The sequence below is a fragment of the Cherax quadricarinatus genome, chromosome 49 (assembly GCF_038502225.1).
Source record: "Cherax quadricarinatus isolate ZL_2023a chromosome 49, ASM3850222v1, whole genome shotgun sequence".
Lineage (NCBI taxonomy): Eukaryota > Metazoa > Arthropoda > Malacostraca > Decapoda > Parastacidae > Cherax > Cherax quadricarinatus.
The window spans coordinates 3,100,601-3,115,940 of record NC_091340.1 but is presented as its reverse complement, the minus strand read 5'-3'; the positions used below and the strand labels follow the sequence as shown (position 1 = coordinate 3,115,940).

The 15,340-nt window shown below is 40.5% G+C and overlaps 1 protein-coding gene across 2 annotated transcripts in view; it reads left to right on the top strand.

The window, feature by feature from the left end:
* Positions 1 to 15,340, top strand: part of LOC128696977 (trypsin-1-like) — a 185,630-nt gene that overhangs the window by 159,000 nt on the left and 11,290 nt on the right. For both annotated transcript variants that reach the window (XM_053788428.2, XM_070095095.1), the window contains exon 2: positions 9,053 to 9,245. In XM_053788428.2, the coding sequence (XP_053644403.1) occupies positions 9,082 to 9,245 (164 nt within the window). In that variant the 5' untranslated portion in view covers positions 9,053 to 9,081. The remainder of the gene's footprint in view (positions 1 to 9,052; positions 9,246 to 15,340) is intronic.

Here is a 15,340-nt window from a genome sequence, read left to right as displayed (position 1 = left end):
CTATCATTTTTCTAGCAGTCAAGGTAGATACATTGTTGTGATCTTTGAAGGTGAGATCCTCTGACATTATCACTCTCTTAAACTTCCCTTCCTTAACATTCCCCGCCTCAACCCTCCCTAAGCTCCCAAAGCTCATTTATCCCTACCTCAACCTTTCCAGTCTCAAAGTTTACTTCAACCCTCCCTACACCAACTCTCCGTTCCTCAAAGCTCCCTACTTTAACCCGAGTGGGAAGAGAGGTCAGGGAGCAAGTGCGTTCGATGTGACATGTCTTGAAGCAGATAACTGGAACCAAGCTTAAAGTTAGGGCAAGTAGTTTATCTGTATACTATGTAATTCCTGATATTGTACTGGCGCCCTGTATTAAGTGAGGTGATGGTATGTACTTCTTAAGGGTGAATTTTGAAATGACGTCTGGTTTCCATTGTCCCTGTGAGATGTTAAATTTAGGTGTGGCAGCTATGGGAACACATTCTAGGATTTTGAGTTTGTAGCTGCAGTGTGATTTATAGATGAATGGTTCAGAGAACCGACATGTTGATAAATTAGACACATGTGCAACTCTTGGGTATCTTTATTGAGGAAACGTTTCGCCACACAGCGGCTTCATCAGTCCATACAAAGGAGAATCTTGAAGAACAGGAGGAGAATGAGGTAATCAGTCCCTCAACCTTGAGTCGATGTGGTCAGTGCATTAATCTATTCAAGATTGATGGTGGCAGCTTCCAAATGAATAATGTGACTGTTGATGCGCACATATTGAAGAACGGCTGAATTCTCATGTTCATAAAAATAATAATAATCTTTGTTTCTGCAAGTACATGACAATGTATACAAGCCTAGCTGACATCAGTGACATATTACTATGCACAAATAACCCGCATGTGAAAGAGAGGAGCTTACCACGACGTTTCGGTCCGACTTGAACCATTTACAAAGTCACACTATATAGAAAGCCCCTTCAACATGAATCTTACTGTAGCTAGTTGGCCCAGTGGCTAACGCAACGGTCTGGAGTTTTGTGACTCTCTGATCGTGGGTTCTAACCCCACCCATAGTATGGTTAGAAAGCCCCATGTTACGTAGAACATTTCGGGTAAATTAGGTCAATTATGTCCCCAGGATGCAATCCACACCAGTCGGTTAACACCCAGGTACTATTTTACTGGTAGGTGAACAGGGACAGTAGGTGTCTTTAGGAAACACGTCCTAAAGTTTTCACCGGTACCGGGGATCGAACCACGGACCTCAGTATGTAAGGTGAGCGCACTAGCAATCAAGCTCCCAGGCACCAAGTTCCGAGGAACATTATAGATAAGTTTCCTCTGGAACAATAATGAACCTGTTCTCATTCCTGTAAGGTTGACAATACTTTCTGAAGGCAGAAATATGTATAGATGTACAGATATATAGGCATGGGCATACTTTATGTACTTCAATACTTTCTCATGTACTATTACTGGCTCCAAGTCCTTCAGGTATTATCATTGTTATGGGTTATTGTTCTGAGTTATTGCTGATGGAGAAGTTAGTTACGAACCCTGGCATATTGTACCACTATTGTTCAAGTCTGACCAGAAGAGCTTCACTCCCAGGAAAAATTACTCTTAATTAATATTTTTTTGAGAAATATTAATATAAACGAGGATTTATAAAGACAGGGGAGCCAACACTGGACATATTAGAAAACCTTTCTGTCCTGGGACCTTGATCACTTTCAACACACACAAGTTAAAAAGACAGTAGGTAGGTGGCGCTGTGCTAGTGTTGTTAGGTTTGCCTGGAGTTTACCTGGAGAGAGTTCCGGGGGTCAACGCCCCCGCGGCCCGGTCTGTGACCAGGCCTCCTGGTGGATCAGAGCCTGATCAACCAGGCTGTTACTGCTGGCTGCGCGCAATCCAACGTACGAGCCACAGCCCGGCTGGTCAGGTACCGACTTTAGGTGCTTGTCCAGTGCCAGCTTGAAGACACCCAGGGGTCTATTGGTAATCCCCCTTATGTATGCTGAGAGGCAGTTGAACAGTCTCGAGCCCCTGACACTTATTGTATTGTCTCTTAACGTGCTAGTGACACCCCTGATTTTCATTGGAAGGATGTTGCATCGTCTGCAGAGTCTTTTGCTTTCGTAGTGAGTGATTTTCGTGTGCAAGTTCGGTACTAGTCCCTCTAGGATTTTCCAGGTGTATATAATCATGTATCTCTCCCGTCTGCGTTCCAGGGAGTACAGGTTCAGGAACTTCAAGCGCTCCCAGTAATTGAGGTGTTTTATCTCCGTTATGCGCGCCGTGAAGGTTCTCTGTACATTTTCTAGGTCACCAATTTCACCTGCCTTGAAAGGTGCTGTTAGTGTGCAGCAATATTCCAGCCTAGATAGAACAAGCGACCTGAAGAGTGTCATCATGGGCTTGGCATCCCTAGTTTTGAAGGTTCTCATTATCCATCCTGTCATTTTTCTAGCAGATGCGATTGATACAATGTTATGGTCCTTGAAGGTGAGATCCTCCGACATGATCACTCCCAGGTCTTTGACGTTGGTTTTTCGCTCTATTTTGTGGCCGGAATTTGTTTTGTACTCTGATGAAGTTTTAATTTCCTTATGTTTACCATATCTGAGTAATTGAAATTTCTCATCGTTGAACTTCATATTGTTTTCTGCAGCCCACTGAAAGATTTAGTTGATGTCCGCCTGGAGCCTTGCAGTGTCTGCAATGGAAGACACTGTCATGCAGATTCGGGTGTCATCTGTAAAGGAAGACACGGTGCTGTGGCTGACATCCTTGTCTATGTCAGATATGAGGATGAGAAACACGATGGGAGTGAGTACTGTGCCTTGTGGAACAGGGCTTTTCACAGTAGCCGCCTCAGACTTTATTCTGTTGACTACTACTCTTTGTGTTCTGTTTGTGAGGAAATTATAGATCCATCTACCAACTTTTCCTGTTATTCCTTTAGCACGCATTTTGTGCGCTATTACGCCATGGTCACACTTGTCGAAGGCTTTTGCAAAGTCTGTATATATTACATCTGCATTCTTTTTGTCTTCTAGTGCATCTAGGACCTTGTCGTAGTGATCCAATAGTTGAGACAGACAGGAGCGACCTGTTCTAAACCCATGTAGCCCTGGGTTGTGTAACTGATGGGTTTCTAGATGGGTGGTGATCTTGCTTCTTAGGACCCTTTCAAAGATTTTTATGATATGGGATGTTAGTGCTATCGGTCTGTAGTTCTTTGCTGTTGCTTTACTGCCCCCTTTGTGGGGCTATGTCTGTTGTTTTTAGTAACTGTGGGACGACCCCCGTGCCCATGTTCCCTCTCCATAAGATGGTAAAAGCTCGTTGCAGTTCTTGATGAACACGGAGTTCCATGAGTCTGGCCCTGGGGCAGAATAGGTAGGTGGCGCTGTGCTAGTGTTTGCTCAAGTGTCTTCTTAAATCATTTTGTCGGTATCTGTTACCAAGATTTATACCGATATAAGCGGTAATCTTCATCAACAATCATAATTACATTTTTAGACACATGTTTTTCCTCTGCTCATATAAATTAGTCGCTCGTAAATCGTGGAACGTGTAGGGTATGAACCCATGGCAAGTTCATCTTAAGACTCACTCGACATGGGTTCAAGCCCCACCCGTTCCCTGGTTTATTTGCAATCGTGTTATTACGATTTCGTAAATCATGGTCGCTTATACATAAATAATTTCGTGGTCTGGGGTAAAGATGTGAGGATGGCTTCTGGCTGACTCGTATTTCAGTCACTGGCGTAATGCTTACACAACCTTGATAAGTTCACCAGATTGTGATCCCTCAACCTGCAGGAATAATATTGACTGTCCACACATCTGGATTAGTGATTTGTGGCCAGATTTTCTTTTATGACGCACAGTATGTGCGTGACTCAGATAGCAGTCACTTGTACAGAGATTCTTAGCAGGTTGCTGGCAGTGTACGTTATGATGGCACCTTGTCTGAACGTGCTTCAAATAATTATAATGCCTTTATTTATTTAGGATGCGGATTGTAAGGATTTATAAAGAAGCTTTTAGAGAGATTGAAGGCCTATGGGTCAGCATATTTCACTTATGAAACACAAGACTGAGATAGCCGAGTCTGAGGAAAATGTTGTGGACATAGCAACTGCACTGGAGACGTTGGTTGACTCTTATGTTACCTGAGGTGAAGCAAAAAAGTTGTAGCAGATAATGCCTTATCGATAATTAAGGGTTTCGAAATGGGTCTCCTTGTTTTAGAGAGTTGCTTATACTTGCAGACACACTGCCGTATCTCAGCCGTCCTCGAGATTGAAAATTCACTTGCCCGATACCCACAGTGATCGCTGCCATTGTGTAAAATCCCAGGACTCTAAATACGAAACTATAAAAAATTTCCATGGTTGTTGGAGAATCGCTAACCCTGGAAGACACACACAAGTTGTAATTTTAAGGGATTTTCGTGCCTGGTCTGGGACAGGACTGCTAGGGCGGTGACCCCCGGAAGCGACTCCAGCTAGGCCCACTCTAGTTAGGTAGATTCCAGGTAGGTAGACACCAGGTAGGTAGACTCCAGAAAGATAGACACCAGGTAAGTAGACTCCAGGTAGGTAGACAATAGGTAGATAGATACCAGGTAGGTAGACTCCAGGTAGGCAGACTAACCTCTTAGGAATATCACAAACAAAAGTGGAAAAAAATTATAACGCATCTCCTGGTAAAATTTTAACAAGATAAAAATATGCCACTCTGGTACGTATCTTTTATTACTGAGGGTCCATGTTGACGCAGAACTGCAGTGCTGAGTCAGGGTACGCTGTGACCCTCCAGAGGTCAAGTACCCTGCCTATTTTACACGGGAGACATGCATTTATATTGACTCCCTTTTCAGGCGTTCTAGTAGTATAACAGGAGAGACTATGTGATGGCAGGATTTACTGTTTACAGGAGGATTCTTGCTAAGACCGGAGATGGTGAAGCTGCCGTTGTTTTGTTTAATTGTATTCGAAACAGCAATCAGTACTGATTCAAGGCACTTGCGTCTGCGGAAATTAGTTTCTTTGATCACTAATTGGGCGTCTCTGAATTTCATTTCGGTGTTGTACACAGGCGTTGTTTAAGTTGGTTCCTACATGCGTATATGTGTTCATTGAGGCGGGTGTCGAGGTTTCTTGCTGTTTCACCTACGTAGATCTTGTCACAGCCTCCACAGGGTATAGTGTAAACTCCTGCATTGACTGGTTCGTGGTGCTTGGGTTTTGTCCTGGTTAGATCCTTTATTGAAGTGGTAGAAGCGATGGCGACTCTGGTGTTAGCTTGTGAAAGTACTTTTGAGACGTTAAGTGCAACCTGGCTGTTGGGAAGAATTATAACTTTGTTGGGAGCGGTGTTGATGCGTGAACACCAACCACTACGAGATCAACGCTTCCCCTAAATATAACAACTACACCCATTATAATAATAATAATAATTTTAAAGCTATGTGATCAGTATGTATAAGATGTGGGGGTAAAACGAGTGCTTGGAACTGTCTACAATACTCTACATCAACTAATGAACAATACCAGTACTTTCGTGATTCAGTTTTACGTTTAGCATTGTGTATCTTTTAGTAACACTCCAAAGTATCGTAGAATGAGAGAAGATATCATTGAGGTGTACAAGTGGATGACAGACATGAACAAAGGAGATATTAATAAGGTATTGAGGGTGTAGAACCAGGTAAGAACCAGAAATAATGGATTTAAGTTGGATAAATTTAGATTTAGAAAGGACATAGGTAAGTACTGGTTCTCTAACAGAGTTGTAGATGCGTGGAACAGTCTTCCCAGTTGAGTGATAGAGGCTAGGACCTTGAGTAGCTTTAAGAAGAGACTGGACAAATATGTGAGTGGGAGGGGCTGGGTTTGATTGAGTTATTTCTTGGGTAGCTTTGGGTAGAGGTCGTTTTGATAAGGACCTGCCTCGCATGGGCCAGTAGGCCTTCTGCAATGTTCCTCCATTCTTATTTTCTTATGTTCTAATATTGGAAGGTCCTGCGGCCTAACATACCAGATATCCGAAGAAAATTCTGTGATTAAGCCTTCTTATCCAAGACAAATTTGACTTCTAGTATATGGAGGGCTCCTGGATGTGCCATTGGACAATAATATGCTGATTGCTTAAATATGAACTTTAGAAGGTTATTTAACTCCTTAAGAATATGGTTGTCATACGGTAGATAAACTGGAGCGCTCACTGTGTTCATGGAAATGCCAATTTACTAGTTCGTGTGTTTGACTGCCAGACCTCAGTCTGCACATATCTTGGAGGGATTTGGACATTTCTTGCTGATGTAGTGTTTCAAGAGTCACGGGGTTAGTTACCAAAAGATCAGAGGCATGGCTTTTCTAAACACCTGTGTGGTGTGTGACTCGGGGGTTTGACTCCACCCACTCCTGTATGGGAGTTGCGTGGTGTCGCACTGTGGGGAAAGTTGCCCACATGACAAATGAAAGACGTATGAAGCGTTCAAGATGTAGTGTTCCTTCTATAATATTTATACATATAGAGAAGGTGAAACTGTATTGATCTTGTCGGATTAAATGCTCCGTTTGACATCGCCTGGCGGACCTGTTCTCTTTGGTAAATAAGCTATCAATTAAGAGGGACGAATTTCAGGAATCCATGTAGGTATCCTGGATTAACTAAGCACTGGAGGAGGAGGGGAGTTTCAGTGGACCTTCCTTGTTTTCCAGGAGAGCATACAACAAAACAAGAAACCGTCTGTAAAATGCTCCAAGAGTCCACCACCTTGCTCACTGCATCGTGAGCGGGAAGAACGTGATCATTTGGAAGTGACTGATGTCCTCGAAGAATTTTTCCTCCATTTCTAAAGTTTGGAGCTGCAGTTACTAACTTCGAGAACCAGAGGCGGAGGGAGACAGCTCCCTTGATGGCTGAGTGAAGTACCAGGAACTTTATATCCTGTAGTTACTTATGAAGTAACTGAGTAAAAATAACAGTAGAGCCAATGCTAATCTTTCCAGTGTGTATACAAATACACGTAGGTTAGTGAATTAGCTCTACTTTTAAAACTAGTTTACCAAGGGTTCAAACTCCACCCTTTGTTAGTTAAAATGTGTTCCTTCGCATTTTAAATGGGATGGAGACCAGCGGAAGCTTAACTACGAGTATGTAACACCAGTAAGACAACGGTATCTTAATCACTGATACCCAGAGCCAGAATGATGATGCTTAATCAATGAACAAGTCATCATGTGACAAGTCAGTGAGTATGCACTTCGTTCGATTTCAGGTGGAGCGGCCAGTTCTTTTTTGAAAGTGCCAGGTGAAATGCTTTAGTATATTCCTCGAATAGGAGGTGACAAATTCACAATGGATGTCTTGAGGGTTATTAACATCTTCAAGGTCTTGCTGGGATGCTGAGCGCCACACCTTCCTCGGTCAACATGCGTCCTTCTGTCGGTCCATCCTTCCCCCCTCCCCCGTTCCTGTAGTGTATGTTGTACTCGGTTCATCACCTGGGAATCTGACTACACTGTGGTGTGTCGGACCTCCATCTTAACTCTGGAAAACTCCCCTGTGACCGTATATATCTACACTATAGTGAAAGCCAGCAAGTCCATGGAATTGCTGGCTGTTTCTGTAAACTTGATTTACACCCATGTTCAGTTACTTCATTCTTAATTACAAAATTTTCCACTTCCCTTCAATGACAGTGCTAAACTATATAATTGTTTAACGTGAGAATGTACACAGTGGAGGAGAAATCGGTGTAGCGACGTCAACGGTGCCTTCAATGATTAAAATATTTTCATGAATTAAATTCTTAAATTTAAATATTAACGTCCTAAATTTTCTTGTTTCATTAAATAATGTATAACCACAAAGGTTAGTTGTTCTATCTAGGCTGGAATATTGCTGCACACTAACACCACCTTTCAAGGCAGGTGAAATTGCTGACCTAGAAAATGTACAGAGAACCTTCACGGCGCGCATAACGGAGATAAAACACCTCAGTTACTGGGAGCGCTTGAAGTTCCTGAACCTGTATTCCCTGGAACGCAGGTGGGAGAGATACATGATTATATATACATGGAAAATCCTAGAAGGATTATTTTGCACACGAAAATCACTCCTTATGAAAGCAAAAGACTCGGCAGACGATACAACATCTCCCCAATGAAAAGCAGGGGTGCCACTAGCACGATAAGAGACAACAAATTAAGTGTCAGGAGACCAAGACTGTTCAACTGCCTCCCAGCATACATAAGGGGGATTACCAGTAGACCCCTGGATATCTTCAAGCAGGCACTGGACAAGCACCAAAATTCAGTACCTGACCAGCCGGGCTGTGGCTCGTACGTTGGTTTACGTGCGGCCAACAGTAACAGCCTGAACATTAAAATGGTATAAAATACCGACAGATTGTTAGGTAAGACACATATGCAACAGTTAGGTATCTTTATTTCGAAACGTTTCGCCTACACAGTAGGCTTCTTCAGTCGAGTACAGAAAAGTTGATAGAAGCAGAAGATACTTGAAGACGATGTAATCAATCCATCACCCTTAAAGTTTTGAGGTGGTCAGTCCCTCAGTCTGGAGAAGAGCATTGTTCCGTTTCAGACAACGGAACAATGCTCTTCTCCAGACTGAGGGACTGACCACCTCAAAACTTTAAGGGTGATGGACTGATTACATCGTCTTCAAGTATCTTCTGTTTCTATCAACTTTTCTGTACTCGACTGAAGAAGCCTACTGTGTAGGCGAAACGTTTCGAAATAAAGATACCTAACTGTTGCATATGTGTCTTACCTAACAGTAACAGCCTGGTTGATCAGGCCCTGATCCACCATGAGGCCTGGTCACAGGCCGGGCCGCGGGGGCGTTGACTCCCGGAACCCTCTCCAGGTATACTCCAGGTAAAGGAAACAAGTGATACTATCTTATTCTATGTTAAATCTGCATAATTTACTGAGTGTGTATCATGCCCTCAACATTCATGTAAAAGTTTTATAGACTGTCCTAAATAAAAGCTTAACAAGCTTCCTCTATACCTCAGCAGGCAGTGTAGTGGTGGTAGCAGCGGGGATGGCAGTCTCACGACACTCCCAGGACAGGGAGCCAAGGCCGGGTCACCATCTGGAAAAGACCCGGACCGGGAGAGTACCGGCGAATCAAGGAGGAGGAGGAGGAGCTCCAGCAGGTCAACCCCAGCCTCGCGCTGCCATCCTTATCCCACCCACCAGGGAAGCGTAAGTCTCACCCATTTACCACAATGGCGGATTTTAATTATTTGCATTTCAATGTTAATACCCCTTCGTATTCAACTCTTTCCAATTTTAGTACTGACTGTTAAATATTCCATATATATATATATATATATATATATATATATATATATATATATATATATATATATATATATATATATATATATATACCTCCCCCTTCCTCTGTGTTGTGTAGCTCCATGTCATGGCAGTCTGTTCACAGCCAAGAAGTTCTGGATCCGAATCTCGAATTGGACAAGATTCCCAATGAAACCAATCCCAGGACAAAGATTTGAGCTTTGGTGATAGGTTAAGGAAATGAATATAACCTTAAAAGAGGGAAGGATCATGGGAGACATAATATTACTCAAGAAATCGTAATGACACGGGCTGGAGTTTTGAGACTCTATGACCGCGGGTTCAATCCCGGCCGGGGGTATGGTTTGGGACATAATATTGATGTACAAGACACTTATAAGGAATTTGGGCAGGGCAGACTGTTTGGAATTAAAGCAATAATTGAAGAGGGATGGATGGAAGCTCTTAAAAAAAAACATTAGTTAGGAAATATATCTCCAATTTCAGAGTGATAAATAAGCAGAATGATCTGAATTTCTGCCTCTTGACGTTCTCAATTTTCTCCGAGTGAAGGCCAATGAAGGGTTACTTCATCTCGCTGTACCTACTGATGTCTTTCTTGGTCTTATTCGCCTTTGTGTGAACTTTCACTTCAAGGTAAATTTTATTCCCAAACCTTTAGTGTTGCTATGGACTCTATCCCCTGTTTTTGCTAACCTTTATATGGAATATTTCGAAACTACTTTACTTCCCACTATTGGTGTGCGCCCATTTCTCTGGATTCGCTATGTAGACGATGTATTTGCTCTTTGGCCACCTGACTTTATTGTATGCCAACCATTTATCGCTGCACTTAATCTTGCACCTTCCATCAAGTTCAAAGCTGAATGGTAATCTCTCTTCTTCCTTTCCTCGATACACATGTCCGTCATTCTGCGACAGTCTTTTTTTTGTTTCGTTTATCGCAAGCCAGTGCACAGTAGCCTGTACATTTAATACTTTTCTTACCATGTTCTCTTTCAAGAAATGTGTTTTTGTTTATCCTTCTTCCTGCTGTCTCTGTCCTTCTACCCTTCACAGACGCCGTCTTGTTGAAGGATCCCTTATACACAACTTTCCTAATATAAATCTTAGCCCTGGTTTTGTCCCTATTGATGCTCCTTTCTCATAACATTGTTAAATGCTTTTAACCTCAGGACATTCTTGACTTGACCTGACTTTTGTCGCCTCCTCTCCTTGCCTCTTCATCTTTTCTATATTTCCTCTTGAGCTTTCTGTCTTCTGACTAGGAGGGTTCTGTCCCATGAGGGATTTTGTCATACGCCCGTGGGCCAGTAGGTCTACTGCAGTGCCCTTCTGTTAAGTGTTTCATGGACTACTTCCACTTTTGCTACTACTATTTCTTCACTAATGCTTCACTTTCAGCCAATTTTTTTTTGTTTTCCACTACTACACCTTAGTTCTACCATTACCACTCCTACTACCACACCCTTCCATTTTACCACTCCCTTCTACCGCCCCATCTCATATTTTGGCTTCCCTTCCTTTTCGTTTCTGGGTGATTGCTAATGGTCCAAGTTGGATCGACAAGCGTCATGAGTTCCATTCTCTTAAGTGTGGGTTGTGTTGACATGAAACTGTTTGAGGAAAGCAATAAAGGAATCCAAAAAAGTATTCACAGTACAATTCTAAACCAAAAATCTGTCACAGATGACGATTAAATAATACAGCTGAAGAAACCAGATACATCAGAGGTACAGGAACCAGACCAGATCTCAATTTATAATACTACTTCTGTACGTATTTATGTAGAATACTGCTACTGTGCCTGCTGGTGTACAATACTACACCTGCTGGTTGTGACAGAACCCACAGGCATAACACCAGAAACAAACATCTCTACGACATTCCCCGTGTCCGACTAAACCTTTACAAAAATTCAATGTATGTCAAAGGCCCTAAAATCTGGAATACCCTACCTGAGAACTCTAGAACTGCAGACACATTTATCACCTTCAAAACTACCATTAGAAAACATCTTATCTCCCTGATACACCCCGTCAACTAACTACACGAATACCACCTGGTGGTTCACACTTACACTCGCTCACTCATTTGACCATGAACAGAAATATTAATCTCAGTCTTAAAATAATGAATCCTGTGATACTCCAATACTGAAACTATATACTGTGCCAAAACAAAAGCATTCACATTGCTAAACTCACAAACTAGTATTTAGTCACTTAGCCATAATACCAACTTACCTCATAATTTGTAATATTTTACAATTAAGAATAAAACTAAGTATGCCCGAAATGCCTAGCCATGCTAAGCGTTCTAGTGGTACACTCTGTAATCACAATTTTACTACATGTAAACCAAACAATAACCAAATTTCTGTAAACTCAGCATTGTAATCCTTATAGAGAATAAACTTTGAATTGAATTGAATTGAAAAACAGGTATATAGTACTGCTGGTGTATACTGCCATATGTGGTTGCTATTAGAATAAATAGTATTTACCAGATCTTGACTGGTAGCTGCTTAAAAAATCTAGTGATATTTATAGAGAACTCAGCGTTGTTTGAGTTAAAATGAAGAGTCACTTGTTTAAACATGATAGATACCACCACCACCACCCATCACTGAATCACCGCCACCCATCACTGAACCCCCAACCATCACTGAACCACCACCTATCACTGAACCACCACCCATCATTGAACCACCACTCATCACTGTACCCCCCCAACCATCACTGAACCACCACCCATCACTGCACCCCCAACCACCAATGACCCCCAACCATCACTGAGCACCTCCCCGAAGCCGATGCGCTGCAAGGGAACCCCTTATGTTTCCCTATCCGGACCACACGCCACAAGAGTGAGCAATGGAACCTAAAATGAAGTTAAAGTCTCCAAGTTCCTTCCTTTAGGAAAACAGAAAAACCGTAACCAATTAATAATCAAAGGGGATATAAAATTCGAGAGAGAGAAAAAGAAAGTTTATTTTAGTAAATAGAAAAATATGTCTGGCCAACTTAACTGAAACAAAATTTAAAAAGATTATGGTGACCAAATTTCACAACGGATAAATTGGCAGTATTTTGAAAGCTCTGGTGTTGATATGTAGAATACGGTCGAAGTCAGAGAGGTTGCGAACAGTTTTTCCATTTACAACTAGGTAATGTTGAGGCTGGTAGATTCGACCAAGACAGTCGTATCTTAGATGTTATCCAGTGCTCGGAATGGAGCTCTGGTCAAGTCATATGTTCAGACTATCTTGCTAGTACCCCAACTAGTTGATGTCGAGGCTAGAAGAGTTGATCAGGAAATCCGTCTCTTAGCTTCAGCCTACGATCGGAAACGGAGCTTCGGCCTTACTGCGAAGACAGCTCCTCGAAGTCCATAAATGGGAGCGACTCGACGCCAGTCCTACTGCCTAGGAAAATGTAGGTTACCAGAGGACACAGATTATGGCGTAGAGACAAGAGTAGCCAAATTAAACTTATGTCAGTGCAGGTAACTTAAGTAATGAGGAAACCCGAGGACTACTGACCAGGAGAAGAGTCGGGAGTAGTGACACTACTGGCTTACCCTGGCTAGTAGGTAAACGCTAATAATTCTCCCCCGGGATGTTATGGAGCACTGACGGTCAAAACCTAGTGTACCCATAAAAATTAGTATAAAAAATACTCTTATTCCTCACAAGAAACAATCTTTAAAATGTTCCTCCTGAGAGGAGCAACACAGCCACTTCCTCAGCATAACTAAGAATTTGAATGAAGAGCTGCACCATAACAAAGGTTACTGAAGCATCATATATAGCAAAATAAATAGCAGGCATCTTTGATAGGTTTTCCTGGTCATGTAAAAGTGCTAACGCAGGTATTTGATAAGCAGGACACCTCTAGAACCTTACTATCCTCGTGAAAAAAGACTGATTCAAGATAATACCCAGACACCAAAATTCATTCCGACTTACTCAATAAAAAAATCAATAGTTATTACGTCACTTTGGTATAGCATAATGCCAGGATGTTACCAGAGATCCTGTACTCAGCTCTAATTATTGTAATATACCAGTCAACAGGAAAACCAGGTAATACACTTAGGTACTTGAACCAAGAGAGCAGTCAAAAATACTAAATAGCTGGGTCTAGGTGTGATTTAATTAATGCTGGTTATATAAAAACTATATAAATCTGTTGGAATATCATCCCTTTCAGCTCACTTCTCTGTAAATTGTGTATTTAACCTGCATCTTGTATTATCACTACAGCAGGTACGACGGTTGGGAGCCTACAACAAATATTTTGGGTCAGTTGGAATAGCCTGAGAGGAACATTCTGAGAACCTGGTGATATACCACAGTAGCGCTGCTAATCTTGTTGTTAGGTAAATAGACACACATCAACTAATGTGACATTTTAGTGTCGTAACGTTTCACTCTCCAGGAGCTTTGTCTAGCTTGACAAAGCTCCTGGGTAGCGAAACGTTGCCCCAAGAAAATGCCATATTAGTTGTATCTGTGACCATTTACCAAACATTTTGAGTGTAATTTTTCCAGTGTTTCTAACCCGGTTATACTAAGTCCAGACCACCAACATCCCCTTCAATACAAGTGTTGACCATCTTCAACCATGAGTGGCTCCTTGACTGAACAGTGAGAGGAAATCGTGACGGACTTCAGTGAAATTAAATCCATCACCACATGTTCTCCATTTCACTTCTCGTGCCGTGTAATGAAAGGAGATGAACATCGTCATGTCCTTTAGCAACAAGAATTTTGCTTATAAGATTTAACGCAATGCGTAAATTCCTTTTTCCCAACACTTGCACATTTCCAGCTTATCTAGAACCATTTTTCTCATTTGCAATTTACCCAGGATGTGACTTCTAGCAGGACATATATATATATATATATATATATATATATATATACATATATATATATGTATATATATATGTATATATATATATATATATATATGTCGTGCCGAATATGTAAAACTGGTCAATTAGCAAGAACTCATTTAAAATTAAGTCCTTTCTAAAATTTTCTCTTATGCGTTTAAAGATATATTTTTTTCATTAATGTTAATGTAAAAAAATTTAATTTTGCACCAAAAGAATCTTAGAAAACTTACCTAACCTTATTATAACAAGAACAATTTATTTTAACCTAACCCAACTAAATATATTTTAGATTTGTTTACAATAATTTAATACTAAACAAACACAGTGAAATATATTTTTTTCGTTAGGTTCAGAATGATTTTGGCAAAATTATTGCATACACAAATTTTCACTTGTCCTATATGGCAAGATGAACGTTGCTATTTAAGCCAATATGGCAATTTCTGCCTATTCGGCACGACATATATATATATATATATATATATATATATATATATATATATATATATATATATATATATATATATATATATATATATGTCGTGCCGAATAGGCAGAACTTGCGATCTTGGCTTAAATAGCAACCCTCATCTTGCCATATAGGACAAGTGAAAATTTGTGTATGCAATAATTTCGCCAAAATCATTCTGAACCTAACGAAAAAAATATATTTCACTGTGTTTGCTTAGTATTAAATTACTGTAAACAAATCTAAAATATATTTAGTTGTGTTAGGCTAAAATAAATTGCTCTTGTTATAACAAGGTTAGGTAAGTTTTCTAAGATTCTTTTTGTGCAAAATTAAAAATTTTTACATTAACATTAATGAAAAAAATATATCTTTAAACGTATATGAGAAAATTTCAGAAAGGACTTAATTTTAAATGAGTTCTTGCTAATTGACCAGTTTTACATATTCGGCACGACATATATATATATATATATATATATATATATATATATATATATATATATATATATATATATATATATATATATATATATATATATATATATATATATATATATATATATATATATATATATATATATATATATATATATATATATAT